Source organism: Sorex araneus, chromosome 8 (assembly GCF_027595985.1).
Source record: "Sorex araneus isolate mSorAra2 chromosome 8, mSorAra2.pri, whole genome shotgun sequence".
NCBI classification, from domain to species: Eukaryota; Metazoa; Chordata; class Mammalia; order Eulipotyphla; family Soricidae; genus Sorex; species Sorex araneus.
In genome coordinates, this window is record NC_073309.1 from 40,389,788 (window position 1) to 40,408,120 (window position 18,333).

General features: G+C 53.4%; 2 protein-coding genes across 3 annotated transcripts; both read left to right on the top strand.

Annotated features, from left to right (window-relative positions):
* The first annotated feature begins 1,916 nt into the window (after positions 1 to 1,916).
* On the top strand, positions 1,917 to 9,860 carry RBM42 (RNA binding motif protein 42). 2 transcript variants are annotated; one of them, XM_004600736.2, is made up of 10 exons: positions 1,917 to 2,141; positions 2,382 to 2,517; positions 4,080 to 4,164; positions 4,264 to 4,338; positions 5,587 to 5,652; positions 5,729 to 5,904; positions 6,469 to 6,801; positions 7,090 to 7,207; positions 9,336 to 9,530; positions 9,621 to 9,860. In XM_004600736.2, the coding sequence occupies exons 1-10, from the start codon at positions 2,014 to 2,016 to the stop codon at positions 9,731 to 9,733; spliced, it is 1,425 nt and encodes a 474-aa protein (XP_004600793.1). In that variant the 5' UTR covers positions 1,917 to 2,013; the 3' UTR covers positions 9,734 to 9,860. The 2 variants fall into 2 exon arrangements, with proteins under 2 accessions (XP_004600793.1, XP_004600794.1); XM_004600737.3 differs by lacking the exon at positions 5,587 to 5,652 and having other exon boundaries at positions 5,750 to 5,904.
* Positions 9,861 to 14,476: 4,616 nt separating this feature from the next.
* On the top strand, positions 14,477 to 16,864 carry ETV2 (ETS variant transcription factor 2). The gene is made up of 6 exons (XM_004601009.3): positions 14,477 to 14,608; positions 14,694 to 14,771; positions 15,023 to 15,085; positions 15,310 to 15,765; positions 16,300 to 16,412; positions 16,657 to 16,864. The coding sequence occupies exons 1-6, from the start codon at positions 14,539 to 14,541 to the stop codon at positions 16,855 to 16,857; spliced, it is 981 nt and encodes a 326-aa protein (XP_004601066.3). The 5' UTR covers positions 14,477 to 14,538; the 3' UTR covers positions 16,858 to 16,864.
* Positions 16,865 to 18,333: the final 1,469 nt, after the last annotated feature.

The following is an 18,333-nucleotide window of genomic DNA, read 5'->3' on the forward strand; positions in this document are numbered from 1 at the left end:
CGTGCCTAGCATGTGGCCTAACCACTGTACAATCTTCTGGTCCCTCTTTTTTCCATGCCCAGGAGTAAATCCTGGTGGGATAATGTAGGGGATCAAACACAAGTTGACTGCATCCAAGGGAAGCCCCTTTCCCTCTGTACTGAGTCCAACACCTTTTACCTTTTTTGTGGTTAGGGATCAAACCCCAGGCCTCTGAGGCATGTGCTGTCCTACTGAACCACATCATCAACCTGACATTTTTTGTTTCTCTTTTTGGTTTCTGGCCCACACCTGGTGGTGCTCAGAGCTAACTCCTGGCTGGGCTTGGGAAACCCTATGAGATGCTGGGATCAAGCCCCTGTTGGCCAAGGGCAAGGAAAGCACCCAACCTACTGTACTAACCTCAGGCCCCTAATCTCACATTTTCTAACACAAATTATTTTTTTTTATTGTGCCCCTTCAGAATAACGTGAGGCCTATAAAGATGAATTCCTCTGTGAACTAAACATTCAAAATCAGATCCAGGGACCGGAGAGAAAGTACAGTGGGTAGGCACTTGGCCTTGCACACAGCCCACTAAATTCAATCACTGGCATTCTGTTTTATCTCCTAAGCTCCACCAAGAACAAGTGTAAATAAACCCTGAGCAGCAGATGTGGCCCAAGAACAACAAAAAGTGAAGAAAGTACGTTTATTTTGGAGAAAACTAGGGAAATTTGATTAGGATATTAGTTTGTTAAATCTAATGAAAAACTAAGAGGATGTGTGTTGAAATATGACTGCAGCTTTGAAATGGTTCAAGACAGCAGAGAATAAGGTGGGAAGGGACTGAAAGGCATGTAATTTCCTATTTCTGAGTGGATACACATTTTGAGGGGCACCACACCTGCCTGTACTCAGGACTTACTCCTGGCTCTGCACTTAGGGGTCAGGTTGAGGGAACCATATGGGGTACCAGGGATCAAACCAGGGTTGGCCACGTGCAAGCATTTTATCCTGCTGTACTATTATTATTCGGGCCCCAAGTGAAACAAGAGGCATCTTGGTAACAGTATAGAAGTAAGTGTACTTGCTAAGCAGTGCCTCTTCTTTTGTGCATTTTTCAAAATACCTATTATAAAATTTAAGAGGGGCTGGAGTGATAGCACAGCGGGTAGGGCGTTTGCCTTGCACGTGGCCGACCCAGGTTCGATTCCCAGCATCCCATATGGTCCCCTGAGCACCGCCAAGGGTAATTCCTGAGTGCAGAGCCAGGAGTAACCCCTGTGCATGCCGGGTGTGACCCAAAAAGGAAAAAAAAAAACCTTTTAAGAAAATTGTCAACTATCACTAGAGATCAAACTATGTGACCTTCAGGGCCCAACGCACGTGACTACCAGTCTTTCGATTTACTTTGTATGAGCGATGAGAACATTCTTCCCCAGTTTCATCTAGCAAATCCTGAGCTGTTCACCGCCAGAAAAAAAAAAAATCGGTAAAGCCAGCAGTTCCTCTGAGCTCCCACATCATGTCCCGGTTCCCTCTGCGAGTCACAGCCCGGTCGCGCCTCGCTGTCTGTCCCGAAGTGGGAGCCCAGGGCCTCCAGCTGTCCAGCTTCACACACCCTTGGGACTGATGAGAACGTCCATGTCTTCCCTCATGACAGCACAAACAAGCCTCCAAACTTCCCGGCGCTCTCAAAACTCTCGTTTCCGCGTTAGAGAGCAACGAACAGACTACGGCGTCGGCGTCCTCCGCCTCCCGGCAGACGAGGACGCTTCGACGCGGCATTTCCGTAGAACTAGGCTTTTCACTGGTTCTTCTTTCCGGCACTCTGATTGGTTTTTATTCCACCTTGGGGCGGGCCCTCCGGGTGTGGCCAGATTCTCATTGGCCGTCTCGCCAACGCTAACCTCTGATGTCATGCGTCAGCGCCCGGCTCATGGATATGCGTCATTTGTAAGCGCCCAGTCTGACGAAGCCGGGGATACACAGCGGAACCGAGAGGGTGGACGAACTGAGGCGGTAGTAGCGGCGACACCGAAGAGAGCAACGATGGCCGGGGCGGGGCCAGCCCCGGGACTCCCGGGTCCAGGAGGCCCTGTGGTCCCGGGCCCTGGCGCCGGCATCCCAGGCAAAAGCGGCGAGGAGCGCTTGAAAGAGATGGAGGCGGAGATGGCCCTGTAAGGCCCGGGACAAGACGCGACAAAGGCGGCCCCAGATCCAGAGCTACAGAGCTCTGGTGTCTTGGGACCACGATAAGCCTGTTATATGGCGTTATAATGGGAATATGGAACTGGAAGGGAAGTGGGGCGGAGGAAGGAGAATTTGGCAGGGATGAGAGACGCAGTCTTAACGTATCTAGAGTTAACAGAATTTTGGTGCAAGGGTCCAGAGCTGTGGTATTTGTGCTTTTCATCCAGGTTTGAGCAGGAAGTTCTGGGGGCTCCAGTAACCGGAATCCCTACTGCGGTGCCAACTGTCCCCACAGTAGAAGCGATGCAGGTCCCAACAGCTCCTGTGATCCGACCAATTATCGCGACCAACACATACCAGCAGGTATGGCCAAGCTAAGGCATGTAAGTGAGAGAGCACACGGCTTCAAACACAGCAAGTGTAAATAGATAGTTGGCCAGATGTTGACGTGTTGGTTAATTACCGTGACAAACCTGTGCCAGATGCTGATGGCACAGTAAGGACTAAGATAAAAATAAAAAATTCTGCCTGGTTTTGGAGGGGTGCGGGGGTCCCATGGTCTGGTAGAACTTCTGGTAGAACATGGAAATGATCTGTACGTAGATAAAATGTTACAGCTTTATATCTCATTCACTTCCAAGTGCTCAGTAGCCAGCTAGGAAGGATTAGTGGAGTTTCAAGAAAGAAAACAAATGGGGGCTGGAGCAATAGCACATCGGGTAGGGCGTTTGCCTTGCACACGGCTGACCCAGGTTCGATTCCCAGCATCCCATATGGTCCCCTGAGCACCGCCAGAGGTGATTCCTGAGTGCAGAGCCAGGAGTAACCCCTGTGCATCGCCAGGTGTGACCCAAAAAGCAAAAAAAAAAAAAAAAAAGAAAGAAAGAAAGAAAGAAACTTGTTCATCCAGTCAACAAAGAATTTGAGTGCCTTACATATACTCCGACATTGGACCTCTAGCAAGGAACAAATGAAAATAATCACGACCTTGGGGTTGGGGAGTTATATGTTTTACTAACTAGGAAAGACGTATCACATAGTAAGGACAGGTGTTTATCAGCAGAGTCAGAGAAGGACCTTCTGCAGTCAGGAGATCCATGCTTTGTATGCAGGAGCCCCAAGTTAAGTCCCCAGCACCATCTGGTCTCCTGAGCATTGCAGGGAACACACACACCAGTAGATAGTGCCCTCCCTCCTCACATGCAAGAAAGAGAAAGGGTGACTTTCTGGGGAGGTGATGTTTAAGCAAAGAAATAAGGAGATCGGAGCCATGCAGATATCTGGGGAAAGGGGATTCTTGGCAGAGATAGGTACTTACCTGGCATATCCCTGAGTAGCAGGGAAGTCAGAGTGAGTGAAGATAAATGAGCAAGGGGGAGAGTGGGAAGTGATGAGGCTGGAGAGGTAATAGAGGCCAGATTTGGTGGGGCCTTGGGGGCTACTCTAGGACCTTGGTTTTCTTGCCTGCAGTGGGAAGCCAATGAGGATTTGTGTAGAGGTGAGGATTTGAGTTGAGGTATCTTCTGAACCAATTAGATGTCAACAGAGTCATTCAGGCAATGTTTAGAAAACATTGGGGTGAGTAGGATCTGGAAGATTGAGGGAGAGGCTAATGTCATAATTCAGGCATGAGATAAAGGCAGCCTCTCTATTAGTGTAGAAATGGGAGGATGACTGGACATAATTGCAGAGTGCTCAGTGTTGTGGAGAGGATGAAATGGGTTTGCAGAAGTTGTTGCCAGAGGGGTTAAGGATAACTTTAGTGTGATCCCGAAAGCCTTTCTGAAAAGTGGGGTTTTTGCTGAGCCTGAATATCTCCCAGCCAGCCCCACAACAGGAATGAAATGCCTGGCCTCCCAAGGAGAATCAGTATAACAGATCGGAAAATGGAATTTTCCGGCCTTACACTGACCTTATCCCCACAGGTCCAGCAGACTCTGGAAGCCCGGGCAGCTGCCGCAGCAACAGTTGTTTCCCCTATGGTGGGAGGCCCTCCTTTCGTGGGCCCAGGTAAGGAACAGGGTGAGGGAGCCAGGGGACTGGACAGGGTGGTCAGAAGAGATGCCCAGGATTCTCCTCTCACCATTCTCATCTCTCCCCTCCCAACAGTTGGCTTTGGCCCTGCAGATCGGAGTCACCTGGACAGTCCAGAGGCTCGAGAAGCCTTGTTCCTGCGGCGAGCAGGTAGGTCTGGGACTCGGAAACCGCGCCTAGCCGAGCACTCTCTTTCTTGCCAGAACCATTGCTCTAACTCACCCTCTTCATTTTACCCCCGACCTAAGGTCATCTTCCTAAAACACAAACTAAATTAAGTACTCCAACCTCACTCCCTCCTAAGCCCTACCTGAGCCGTGTCACTCTGTGGCATGTAACGCCTCCCAGCGGTCTCTTATTTACTGTGACTCTTGTTTATGACTTCCCCTGAAATAGAAGTTACTCAAGAAATGGAAGTCTTAGAGCCTGCTACTTTGTAAGCATTTCCTGCTGACAGTCAGGAACCCTTCATCCTCTGACCCTTTGCATCCTTCCCAGAAGTCTGAGTATTGCTGGTATTGGCAAGAATCTCACAACTCAACCCAAACCAGGTTAAACAAAATACAACCTTTTCCTGTTTACAGTCATTTTTTTTGTAGTTGACGTGACCTTCCCAGACACCCGTCAGTTTTTGTGCCAGTACTTCTTTATGTGTGCGGAAAGAGATTTGTGTTCTGTAAAGTTCTGTTAGGTAAAACTTGTTCAATCCTCTTGGGCTCCTTTATCTGACAATTTGAGAGACTTAACATCTCTTATTCTGTAGCAGAGCTTCGGTCAAGTGCCTAGTGTCCAGCCGTGCTGCAGCTCCACAGGTCCCTCTGGAGCCCTCCATGGCTGTGCTTGGTGCCTGCTCAGCTCTCCAGCCCTCACTTGCTCTGTTACAGTTACACGGAACTGGAAAAGGGAGATTTGTTTGCCATACATAGTCTCCAAGCTCTCACCCTTTGCCTGTCTAGCTCTCCTTTATCCTTCAGTCTCAGCTTCTAGGCCCTCTTCTCCAGGAACCTTCTGGTTGTCTGCACGAGGCAGCGGACTCCTTGCGCTCCTGTCACTCCCTGCTTCCCTCTCCTAGCCCTACTCAGTTGCCTGGCTGCCCCCTCCCGGTCACCTCTGGGGACCGGCTTGTCTCTCATCTTGCCCCCGTTTCCTCCTGCCTGGGAGGCCAAGAGCCCTTCCATTTGTTTGTGTCCCTAACATTGCCCAGAGCAGAGGAGATCTTCGGTTGTCAGTTTTTGTTGAATGAACAGATAAAAGACCCTTTCGTCTCCCAGACAGCTACTGAGACTTCTCCAGGATATCTTGGATGCCGAGCGTAGACACAGACACATACACACTGACCTTGTCGCAAGTGTCCCTGGTCCCCCATGACACACACCCCCCCATCTCTCTCTCCCACAGCTGTGGCCCCCCAGAGGGCCGCTATCCTGCGTCCGGCCTTCGTCCCCCACGTGCTACAGAGAGCAGGTGAGGGGCCAGGGTCATGATCCCTGCCACATATCTTCCCCTCGGCCCTTCAACTACCCTACTCACACCCTGACAGATTCTGCTCTCTCTTCTGCAGCAGGTGGCCCCCGCCCAATGGCCCTGCGGCCCCCTCATCAGGCCCTTGTGGGGCCCCCCCTGCCTGGGCCCCCTGGCCCACCGATGATGCTGCCACCAATGGCTCGGGCCCCAGGCCCACCCCTGGGCTCCATGGCTGCTCTGAGGCCACCTCTGGTGAGTGGGAACTGGGTGCTGCTCCAAAGGGCCAGGGCAGTGGGCGGGACCTAACTGATGGGACTGTAGCTGGGTCTGCTGCCTTCTCTGGCCTCTGCCTTCTCTGACTTTGTCTGTCTCTGTCTTTCACTGTTTCTTTCTGTAACCCAGTCTTTTTTGTGAGGAAAAAAGGGAGAAAACGCGCTGTAAATGTGTCTTTCTGTATCTTTATTCTTCCTTGATTATCCATGTTTTCTTTTTCGGATTATGGGACACACCCAGCAGCGGTGCTCAGGACTTCTTATTCATGGCTGTACGCTCAGGGATTACCTCTGATAGGGCTTAGGGGACTATGTAGGGTGCCAGGGATTGAACCCAGGTCACCTGTGTGCAAGGCAAGTGCCATGCTCCACTGCGCTCTCTCTCTCCATTTCCTGTTTCTCTGTCTTGGTGTCACTGTCCCCATCTTTCACTAGAGACTCCTTTTCTCTCTGGCTGTCTCTTGCTTGATGTCTGGTCTCAGGGGATGGGAGTTAGGTTTGGACCTGTGGTCTGGCCCCCCTCATGTCCTCCCCTCACCCACAGGAAGAACCAGCAACACCCCGAGAGCTGGGCCTAGGCCTGGGGTTGGGCCTGAAAGAGAAGGAAGAGGCGGTAGTGGCAGCGGCGGCCGGGCTGGAAGAGGCTAGTGCAGCTGTGGCCGTTGGGGCAGGTGGTGCCCCAGCGGGCCCAGCAGTCATCGGGCCCAGCTTGCCACTGGCTCTGGCCATGCCTTTGCCCGAGCCCGAGCCCCTGCCCCTGCCTCTGGAAGTGGTGCGGGGCCTTCTGCCCCCACTGCGCATTCCTGAGCTGCTGTCCCTGCGTCCACGGCCCCGGCCGCCTCGGCCTGAGCCGCCTCCAGGCCTCATGGCTCTTGAGGTAAGCGGAGAATCTCACTGTGAGGGTGGGAAGGCAAGTGGCTGGCAGAAGCCTGTGCGCTTTCATACTTCCAACTCACAAAGATGCTGCCTGTGGAGGGGGTCGGGGCATGGGAGAGCAAAGCAGACATCACACACACACCCCGGGAAGAAGTGCGTGCTGTCCTGTACCCGTGGTGGTAGCAGGGTTAGGGGACAAAGGGAAAAGGTGGGTGAGCCTGCAGGAGAAAGGGCGAACCTGAAGACTCCAGTATCAGACCCTCTGCACCCCATCCCTGTTCTTCTGCAGGTCCCAGAGCCCCTGGGTGAGGACAAGAAGAAAGGAAAGCCTGAGAAATCAAAACGCTGCATTCGCACCGCAGCAGGAAGCAGCTGGGAGGACCCCAGTCTGCTGGAGTGGGATGCAGGTAAGTGGGCCCTCGCCCTGGGGGGGTTGGGGGCAGAGGCAGGAAAGCGGGGAGGGTCTAGTCTGGGGGCAGGGCCCAGCGCTGGAAGGAGTTGGCAACGAAAACTCATTCATGAGGGATCTGGTTTGCTGATGTCGAAGAACATCTTTCCTCCAGCTCATGATGAAGACATTTACTGAATTGCACTGTGAAAGAACCACAGATACACCACCTGGACTAAGGAGTTTATTTTTTGTTATCACCAAAAAAAAAAGAATTTTTTTTTTCTTTTCTCAGTTCCCGAGGCTCAAACACAGTTCTCATTACCCCTCAGCGGTATCCCTGGCCACAAGCACCTCCCTGACTGCTAGAAGGAAAAAGTTTTTCGTATAACTATCTGTGGTTGACCATAGTAGCTTACTGGAATGATCATTTAGGGACTTTTTCCTTCCTTTTTTATCATTTGTTTTGTTTGGGGGTCTGCTCTCGGCACCACACTCAGTGACCTTGTAGGAGCAGGGATCAAACCCAGGACTCCAGCGTGCAAATCTTGTGCACCAGTACTTTGAGTCATCTCTCCCAGCCTGTGGTGATCACTCTGCAGTATATCCAAATATCACATCTGATGTCCGTTATGCCACTGTGAAAAGGTTTCTTGATACATTTATTTTATTTCTCTATGTTTACATATAAGGAAGTTATCTGATTCCTAAGTACTGTGGAAGTCATCCAAGGAAAAAAGATGTTTTAGGGGCCAGAGAGGTAGTACAATGGGTAAGGTGCTTGCCTGGCATGCAGCCAACATAGGTTCAATTACTGGTATCCCATGTGGTCCCCCAAGCAATCCCTGACCTGAGCACAGCCAGGAGTGACCCCTGAGTACCGCTGGGTGTGGCCCAGAAAAATAGTTGCTTTTATAACATCTAGTAACACAGCTAAGAAAATTCATAATTCTGTGGTTTTCATATTCTGTTTATATTCATACTTCTGGATAATATAGTGGAAATAGTATAGACACTTCCGTGTACGTGCCAGTCTAGTTTTGATCCCCAGCACCTCATCAGATCCCCTGAACCTCACCAGATATGATCCCTGAGCACCTCTGGGTGTGGCCCCAAAAAATTAATTGAAACAGACTCCCAGACTGACTATAGAGCTCGTTTTCCCCTGAACCAGGACACATCCAGTTTTTTGTCTTCTGAGGAGCCTGGTCTGTGCTGCTCTTGTCTTGTGTGCAGTGGTTTCTGCAGTAGCAGATCAGTTGTCACATTGTTTCCTCTTGGGGAGCCTCACATGATCTCAGTGATTGTCCTTCACCTCACCACAGAACAACCACCTGGAGCCCAAGGAAAGGAAGGGCCTCCCATCCCAGTCATTGACCCCTGCCTCTCCCTGGGCCGACTGCCTGTCCAGGCTATGGCTCAGATGTGATCTTGGCATGGCACTTAGTCTTTCCTACCTCAGTTTCCTTGCCTCCCATCAGTAGTTGTTTTGCCTTCTTGGAGTGGGCTCAGGTCTGGCTCACCCCAGGGTACATGCCTGGTAAAGGTAGCTGAGGTCAGCCTTAGAGAAGTGGGCCTGTGTGCAGTTTTATAATTTCAGTAGGGAATTCTAGTGATTTTGTACAGGACGCAAAGCTGGGTAAAGGTGAGGTCTGGTAACTGGGAGCTATCCCAGAAGCAGGTTGTTAGGGGCCATAGGGAAGGACCCAGGAGGTGAAAGGATGCCAGGGGCTCAGGAAGGCAGTGCTGGGAGGGACAGTTGCAGGCGCTGCTGTGGGACTGGGTGAACTTCTCTAGAGTGGAGAAGGGCAACAGATAGTTGAAATGAGGCCTCGGGAACCACATGACTGAGTTCATGGCTCAGCGCTGCTGCTTTCTGATGAGAAACTTAGGCAGGTGACTTGCCCACTCTGGCCTCCGTGTACAGGGGTCTCCCAACAAGCCTTGTCAGATGTTAAAACCTCATCAGTGCCTGAAGAGCCCAGCACTGGGCCAAGAACATTATGCAGGTGTTGACTGTTAATACTAACCGGGTCCAGGCAGAGATTTCCGGGGACATGGAGGGAGATGTCTCCAGAGGATGTGGAGTCCAGACAGACAGCAGGCCAGGCATCTGCTTCTTCTCACTGCCTCTCTCCCAACCCCAGATGACTTCCGGATCTTCTGTGGGGATCTGGGCAATGAGGTGAACGATGACATCTTGGCACGCGCTTTCAGCCGCTTCCCATCCTTCCTTAAGGCTAAGGTGATCCGCGACAAGCGCACAGGCAAGACCAAGGGCTATGGCTTCGTCAGCTTTAAGGACCCCAGCGACTACGTGCGCGCCATGCGGGAGATGAACGGTGGGTTCGGCCTCCCGGGGGCCGGTGGGTGTGGCAGGCAACCGGCTCGGGCTGACCCCAGCCCTAATCGGGAACTTTCCATTCCCACAGGAAAGTATGTGGGCTCACGCCCCATCAAACTGCGCAAGAGCATGTGGAAGGACCGAAACCTGGACGTGGTACGCAAGAAGCAGAAAGAGAAGAAGAAATTGGGCCTGAGATAGGGTCTGGCCTGGCACCCTGTCCCACCTGGCCGGGCGCTGGCTCCCCCCCACAGCCGTCTTTGGAAAACCCCCAAGTCTCCACCCATCCTCCCCAAAACCAGTTTCAATAAATTTACATTCATTTCCATCCCTGGCTGGGCTTAGAAATGCTCTGGGGAGCCTGACAGACATGCAGGTGGGCCTTCTCAGCCCCTGCCCTGTGCCCCTGCCCTCCAGAAACCTTGCACGCTTATGCACACTGCAGCCCGTTCCAGGGAGGGCAGCAGCAGCCCATGCGACAGCTAAGCCTGGGGTCTGGTCTCTGACTCAACATCATCAGGGGTGTCTTCTTGGCCCTGTATCCCAGGAGCTCAGCCTCTGAGGCTTGACCCATGCAGCAAACTCTCCCCAGGCTTGAGACAGTGGGGACTCAGAGTCCCAGGCCCTGTTACCTTAGAGCGGATGGTTTAGTGGCAGAAAATAGGCCTGTAGCCAGTGACGGTTCTGAATGGTCGGGATTGGGGTGGTGGAGCCAGGCTTCTGGCCTTAGTGTCAGGGAGGACTTCCCAGAGGAATTAACTGCCTCGGGGACTCTTCCTGTCATTCTCCTAGTCTGCTCTTCTCTCCCTGGATCATCTCTGAGATTATTTTCTAGATCCTTCACTCTGCCAAAGCCCAGCCAACATTGCTAGTATGTGTGGGTCTGAAGGCTTCTCGGGGTCTGCTGCTTTGTCTTTGTGAGCACCCCTGTTTCTTGTCTCAGTACCTGTAGCTCAGGGGTATTCTTTGAATCTGTAGGTTTCTTCCCCATTTGCCCAGCACCAAGCTTGCTTGCCCATCTCAAGAGTCCTTTTAGGAGTATCTACATCATGGCGGGCAACTCAAGATCAAGCTAGGGACGGTCATCAGAGATTTATCATTTAGAGGTTACCAGGTCCTGGCTGGCAATTTGTGAGGAGGCTGGGCAGGCGACCGGCAGAGGCAGGAGCTGCAGCTTGGGGAGGGGTTGAGGTTCTGCCAGAGACAGTCGCCAGAACTCAGGCTGAGGACACAGGGAGGGGGGAGGGGAAATAGCCTTAAAGGCCTTTCTGGAAGCAATCCCCAGGAGAGGTGTCAAATTTCCTCTGTTCTGGCCTTCCCTTGCCGCCCCATCTCTGACGTCACATTTTCCAGTCTGGTCAGAGGTGAGGGCAGGAAGTGCCCTTCAGCCCCCTGCCACCTGGTCTGAACTGTCCAGCCCCAGAACCCCCAACCCCCACCCCATCACTAACCCTCCTGACCTCCCTGCAGACAGGGAGGCAAGGGAAGAAATGAGAAGGCCAGGATGGTAGAAAGGCTTTTGAATGTGTACGGGCAGGGAGAGGAAAATCATTGTAGGGCCAGTCAGTGGGCCGTTAGGTGAGGAGGGAGAATTACAGACAATACAACGGAAAGGGAGTGCAATGAAAGGCAAAAACAGTTGGGGTAACTGGTTAGGAGGCAGGAAGCTACAGAGGTACAGACTGACTAGGAGAAACAGCCAATCAGGGAGAAGAGGCTGGGGGCGGGGAGGAGTAGGTCAAGACTCCTTGGAGGGCTTTGGGCTGATTTTCAGTGGATGATACCCAAGGGCTCAGTGGCTCACAGACCTCATGCAGGTCTAATCCCGCCACCCAGTCTACTGTGTAGACCTTGAAGCCCTTTGCCCTCTGTAACAGACAAAAGAGGCCCCCGAGACACACCTCCCACCCCCAGTATGGCAAGTGGTTAAGGACTGCTCATTGAATGCCCTCAAACGCCCACGTACTGGGGCCGGAGCAACAGTACAGGGAGTAGGGCGCTTGCCTTGCATGCGGCCAACCCAGGTTCGATCTCTAGCATACCATATGGTCCCCCACGCACCGCCAGGAGTAATTCCTGAGTGCAGAACCAGGAGGAACCCCTGAGCATCGCTGGGTGTGACCCAAAAAGCAAAAAAAAAAAAAAAGATACTGGCTGTAGGTCTGGGAGGAGGCTAAGCAGCAAAAGTAAGGGGATTTAATTTTTTTGTTTGGTTTTGGTTTCGGGGCCATACCCATTGGTGCTCAGGGCATTCTCCAGGCTCTCTGCTCAGGGATCACTCCCGGCAGGGCTCAGTGATATATGGGGTGCCAGGGATTGAACCCAAGTGGTCACATACAAGGCAAGCACCCTACTTGTACTATCACTCCAGCCCCGGGATTAATTTTTTTAATGCTTTTTGAGCTACATCCTTCAGTGCCCAGGGGTTGCTCCTAGCAGTGGGTAATCTGGCAACCATATATGGTGCTGGGGATAGAACCAGGGTCAACCAAAAGCAAGGCAATTCATTACCACCTGTATTCTCTCTGACCTGAAAAATTCCGTGGTAAATAAGAATATAGCAGAAGGAGCACGAGCACCACCTCCAAGGCCAAACAACCAGGGCTTAGGGCATCAGATTTAGGAACAGGGCTGTGGCTCAGTGAAGTGCATGCCTTGCATATGTTAGACCTGGAGTGGGTCCCCCCAGCAAAACAAAACAACAGAATACTAGAGTGGAATATATACACAATGAAATACTATTCAGCTATGAGAAAAGATGAAACTTTGCTGCAACCTGGATGCAATTGGAGGGTGCTGTGCTATGTAAAGAGAGAAAGTAAATGAGAAATGCCAGATATCTTCTCATAAGCAGAGAGAATAAAGAAGCAAAGAGAGGGACTAGACCATCCGCATTGCAACAAGCCCTAAGACAGGATTAACAGACCTGGAAACTGAGGTTGGGGGGGAAGGATTGATATAGTAGCTCTGCACCAGGAAAACAAGGACTTCACTATTGTAATGTGATGCCTCATTAAAAATATTTTTGTAGGGCTGGAGAGAGCACAGAGGACAAGGTGCTTGCTTGGCATATAGTTCACCCCCAGGAACCCACATGATCCCCTGAGCACCACTAGTAGTAATTCCTAAGTCTGGAGCCAGGAGTAACCCCTGGGCATTGTCAGGTGTGGCCCCCAAAACCAAAAAAATGTCTAATGTTTATTTTATAATTAAAAATTAGGAAGGGTGACTGGAGTGATAGCACAGCAGGTAGGGCGTTTGCCTTGCACGCAGCCAACCTGGGTTCGATTCCCAGCATCCCATATCGTCCCTCAAGCACCGCCAGGAGTAATTCCTAAGTGCAAAGCCCGAAGTGACCCTTGAGCATTGCCAGGTGTGACCCCAAAATGCAAAAAAAAAAAAATAAAATAAAATCAGGAAGGGTTGGAGCGATAATACAGCGGGTAGGACACTTGCCTTTCATGCAGCCAACCTTAGTTTGATCCTCATCACCCCACATGGTTCCCCAGAAATCTCCCAAAAGTAAACCTATAGAACAGCTGTGGTATGGCCCAAAACAATAAGTTAAGACCAGGATGAGGCTGGAGAAATAATACAGCGGGTAGGGCACTGCCTTGCACACAGCCTATCTGGGTTCGATCCCCAGCATTCCATATGGTCCCCCAAGCACCGCCAGGAGTAATTTCTGAGTGCAGAGCCAGGGGTAACCCCTGAGCACTGCCAGGTGTGTCCTCCACCCCCACCAAAAAACACCAGGATACCTGGATGCCAAGTGAAACATAAATTTCAGATAAACAACTTATTTTTTTGGCCTAATTATGTCCCAAATATTGCATTTATCTATGTACATGCTGAATGTATACCTTGTTTTGCTGAATCATCTGAAGCAAATTACAAACATCAAAATACCTATGCATATTTCCTTGTAAAGACAGCTTTCATATGCCATTATCTCCTTATGGGGCTGGAGCAATAGCATAGTGGGTAGGGTGTGGACTCATCCCACAAAGGGTAGAAAGACTGCTTCAGTCTTCTCCCTGAATGGGGATAAAACTAGTACCTCCCTCACAAAAGGATCACAGATCACAGTTGTTGGCATGCAGAGAGCTGCAATCAGTGTTGACTATTATTTTTCCTGTAGTGACAGTTTACACTGCTGATGGGGCTATTAGCATGACTGACAGCCCTGCAGAGCAGCCCAAAAGCCTCAAAGGGAGAACTCGGCCTGGTCTGGGATCCCAGGTCTGACATCACCCCCGCCGGCCCATCCCCCACTGCGGTCACCCTGCAGATTGTGACATTGTGACGTAGGCCGAACAGGGGTCTGGACGGAAATCCCCTTTCCTGTTGCAGATAAGCCTGGCGCAGCCCTGCTGACCCCAGGCCCTCCTCCTCCACTGCCCCCCATGTTGCAGTAACAAGTCCCTAAGATGGTGAAAACAAGCCCCCCCCACCCCGCACTGCTCACATCACCCCTTAAGCACCCTCTGTACCCCAGATCTTGCCCAACCTGCTGTGCCCTGAGCTCCTGTGCAAGTCCAAGCCCTGCCCCCCTACCCCTCCCCCACAGCGGGACAACCCCAGTTACCTTGAGGCTGGCAGCCATCCCTGTAGGGGGTAGGGGACAGCTTGCCCCGCCTCAGCCCCTGCAACTCGACCCAGGCTGAGACCCCCAGCTCTGACGTCTTGGAAAATACCCCCCTGCCCAGGCCCCAGGGGAGGGGTGCGGGGTATGAAATGGGGCTGAGACCCCTGACTGAGGGACAGAGGGACACGCCAGAGGTAAGCCAAGAAGAACTGTCTGGGCATCTGGGAACCTGGGGCTGAAGAAGGAGAGGGCTGAGGTCCATCACCTCTGGTCTGAGAAAGTGGGGTGCAAGATTCTAGGGACCTGGGGAAGTGGGAGCAGAGGCCTAGATGGTGTCCAGGCTCCAAGGTCCCTGTCTGTCACGGCTCACCATCCCTCCCTCCCTCCCCTAGGCCTGAACAGACTCAGCTAAGCACCCATGGATCTGTGGAACTGGGATGAAGCAACCTCCCAGGAGGTGCCCCCAGGGAGCACGCTGCCAGGACTGGGTAAACGGCTGCTGGACCAGGGTGGGTGTCCAGGGAAGGGGGCCCACTGCGGAGCCCAAACCCTGATTCCCTTTTTTGCCTGCAGAAGGAACTGATTGCGGCTTCTACCTGCCTGATTTGGCGCTCCAGGAGGACGCGCTGACAGCCGACACGTGCTGGAGAGGTGGCTGTGGCCTGGGACCCAGGGGGTGCTGGGGAAGAAGTGGGGAGGCCTGCCCCTACGTCTGAGGCAGCAAGAGACGGTACCCCCTGCTCGAACGCCCGAGGATGCCGGTGCTGCCGGGGTTGGGGGCCTGAGTCCTGGGGCTTGGAGGCAGGAACAGTCCCTGACAAATAAAGGCTGGAGTGGGGTGGGGTGGTCTCGCGTCAGTGCTCATCCCTTCCCTAACGCCGCTATGCTCTTACCCCTCACAGGGTTCCCGCAGCTGGACTGGGGCTCAGCGTTAGCATACCCAGAAGCTTCTTCGTGGGGGGCGGGTGAGTGTATGAGAAAGGACGGCTGGAGAGGGATTGGCGGGCTCGACTCCCGGATCCTGCGTGAGGATCCGGATTGGGACCCGACGGCCCAGTGTGGCATGCCCTGGCTGGAGGGGGGAGTGGGTAGAGGGTAGAGGGGCTCGGGCCCCGGGCGCCTGCACTGTGACGCTCCGAGGGCTGGGACACCCGGGCTTCCCTCACTCGGGGCTCGTTCCTCCTCGCAGAGCTCTCGGCTCAGACTCTTCCGTGGTGGGGAGACTGGACAGAGCAGGCGTACCCCGGCTCGGGCGCTTGGAGCGGCGTCTCCCAGACCCTGAGCCCCGGCCCTTTCGCGGGTTGGGACGGAGCAACGAGCCTGAAATGCACCAGCTCGGTCGGAGGGACCGACCCGTGGTCGCAAGCGCAAGCCATCGCGACCGCCACCAACTGGGACCAATCTACTGGCCCCGACCCAGCCGGCTGCTGGAGCAACAGCCTGGGCGGGGAGCCGCGCGCGGACTGTACCATTTCGTGGGGGGCTGCGGGCTCGGACTGTGCCACCTCCTGGGACTCGGGGCTGCATACGGATGGCCTAGCCTCTGCGAAGGGGTACCGGATTTCAGAACTGCCCGCTCCCTCCCAACCCAGCCAGCACTCGGACCGCACAACTTTAGCTCGTTACCCCAAAACTCATCACCGAGGTGAGAGTCGTGGGGGCCTTGCAGACTAGATAGGCGGGGCCAAAGCCCCTAAGGGGTGGGGTCTACAGAGTGCCGGCGGTGGGCGGAGCTTAGGCCGCTAAGCGTACAGGTGCGGGGGCGTGGCTTGGGACGTGCCAACGATGGGGCGGGGCTTACGCTAAGGGGGCGGGACGTAGCCTGGAGAATGACAGCGATGGGGCGGGGCTTACGCCGCTAAGGGGCCAGGGGGCGGGGCCCCCTGTTCTGGGTCCGGAGCGCTATTTCTCGGGAGCAAGGTACGAGTGCGCTGGCGCTTGAATTATAAAAGAGGAAAGAAACGAATCTGGATGCCTGCGTCGTCGAGGTGCGGCAGTCAAAATCCTGAATCTCTGCGGTGGGGACCCGGGAGTCTGAATCTCTTAAATAGGGGCATCTCAGAGTGGGAGGGAAGACTTTTAGACGCTGGAAGTGAGGGCACCCAGATTCCTGGGTCATTAAAGCGACAACAGCGTCTGCAGCCAGGACACCTGAGTGATCACCGGCCTCCGCCCGCAGGTCCTATTCAGCTCTGGCAATTTCTCTTGGAGCTGCTCCAAGACGGGGCGCGCCGCAGCTGCATCCGCTGGACGGGTAACAGCCGCGAATTCCAGCTCTGCGACCCCAAAGAGGTGCGGTTGCTCCCCAGACTTGCCAAGGCCGGCCCCGGTATCCTCTCCTTCAACTTCACCCCGCGGTGCCTTTGGCCTCCTCCTTGATGCCCCGCCCCGTCCCCGCCTCCCCATTTCCCCGCCGCCGCCGCCTAGTCCTCATTTGGGTTACTAGGTTTACGAGGGCGACCCCGGTTCTAGACTTTACCCGAGCCCGGAGCCCGGCCCGCCCGGCCTCGGTGTCTGAGCCCTGCCTCCGCTCTAGGTGGCGCGGCTGTGGGGCGAGCGCAAGAGGAAGCCGGGCATGAACTACGAAAAGCTAAGCCGAGGCCTGCGCTACTACTACCGCCGCGACATCGTGCTCAAGAGCGGGGGCCGAAAGTACACTTACCGATTCGGGGGCCGCGTCCCGGCTCTAGCCTATCCCGACAGCGCCGCGGGCGGGCAGGGAGCATTGACCCAATAAAAATATCGCGTCCAACCTCGTAGTGTCTGCAGTCTGCCTCCTTCCCGCCCGAGAGCGATTAGAGCCCTAGAAGTGCTCTAGGAGTGCTCCAGCACACACCTGCGCAGGTGCACATTTCCCTGCTCACCGCCTCCAGGACTAGGTGATTGCAGACGTCCATACGTGGGCTACTGTGCTTTCATTGTATGGTGGGACCTGCAAAGGAATTGGACTCAGACCTCCAGGGCCAGCTTCGCCTGCCCTTTGGCAAGGAATTAGACCCAATCACTAACTTGGCTGGGCTGCTTTCTTCTTTTTTTAAAAAAATTTTATTGAATCACCGTGAGATAGTTACAAGCTTTCATGTTTGGGTTGCAATCTCACAATGATCAAACATCCATCCCTCCACCAGTGCACATTCCCCACTACCAATATCCCGGGTATACCCCCCCTTTCCCACCCTCCCCCTGCCTCTATGGCAGACAGTATTCCCCATACTCTCTCTCTACTTTTCGGCATTATGGCTTGCAACACAGACACTGAGAGGTCATCATGTTTGGTCCATAATCTACTTTCGACATGCATCTCCCATCCCAACTGGTTCCTCCAGCCATCATTTTCTTAGTGATCCCTTCTCTATTCCATCTGCCTTCTCCCCTCCACTCATGAAGCAGTCTTCCAGCTATGTGGACTGCCTTCTGTGCTCCCTTTAAGAGAAGTCTCAGGGCCTGAGCGATAGTAGGTACGGTCTTTGCCTTGCATGCATGTGACCTACCTGGTCTCCATCCTCATAATCACATATAGTCTCCTGAGGCTTACCAAGAGTGTTTCCTGAAGAGAGAGTTGGGAGAAAACCCTGTGCACACAGCTGGGTATTGCCCCAAAACTATTAAGAATAGAATTCTTGGGTGGAGCAATAGTACAGAGGGGAGGGCGTTTCCCTTGAACGCATCCAGCTCAGGTTTGATCCCCGGCATCCCATATGGTCCCCCAAGCACAGCCAGGAGTAATTCCTGAGCGCAGAGCCAGGAGTAACCACCGAGCACCACCAGGTGTGACCCAAAAGGCCAAAAAAAGAAAAAAATAAAGTTCTCAGTTCCCGAAGGGAGTCTTCTGGTGGACCCTGCCATTAGGGAGTTTATTGTCCATCTGGGAGACACACCCATCATCTAAGCCAGCCCAGAGGGTTGGGAACCCATTACCATTCTAGGCCAGCTGTAAGGGTTGGGATGGGGAAACTCCAGGGGCTGGAGGGGGATAAAAGGAGAAAACTGACCTAGCTTGAGACAGGGATGGGAGTGTAGTATCAGGGAAGGCTTCTTGCCCTAGTCATCAGAGGATTTGAGTAGTCTGGTATGCAAAGAACTACCTAAACAATAGAAACAGCATAAACAAAGGCCTGTAGAACATCTGGGAGGACTGGAGGGATAGCACAGTGGGTAGGGCGTATGTCTTGCACGCGGCTGACCCGGGTTCGATTCCTCCATCCCTCTCGGA

What these genes read in the sequence shown, in the direction of transcription:
- RBM42 (XM_004600736.2), top strand. Translation starts at nt 2,014, where the DNA reads ATGGCCGGGGCGGGGCCAGCCCCGGGACTCCCGGGTCCAGGAGGCCCT. An exon ending in CCCTCCTTTCGTGGGCCCAG is followed by an intron (nt 4,165 to 4,263) that starts GTAAGGAACAGG and finishes CCCTCCCAACAG; the next exon opens with TTGGCTTTGGCCCTGCAGAT. An exon ending in CTGCTCTGAGGCCACCTCTG is followed by an intron (nt 5,905 to 6,468) that starts GTGAGTGGGAAC and finishes CCTCACCCACAG; the next exon opens with GAAGAACCAGCAACACCCCG.
- ETV2 (XM_004601009.3), top strand. Translation starts at nt 14,539, where the DNA reads ATGGATCTGTGGAACTGGGATGAAGCAACCTCCCAGGAGGTGCCCCCA. An exon ending in GAGCACGCTGCCAGGACTGG is followed by an intron (nt 14,609 to 14,693) that starts GTAAACGGCTGC and finishes TTTTGCCTGCAG; the next exon opens with AAGGAACTGATTGCGGCTTC. An exon ending in AGCCGACACGTGCTGGAGAG is followed by an intron (nt 14,772 to 15,022) that starts GTGGCTGTGGCC and finishes TACCCCTCACAG; the next exon opens with GGTTCCCGCAGCTGGACTGG.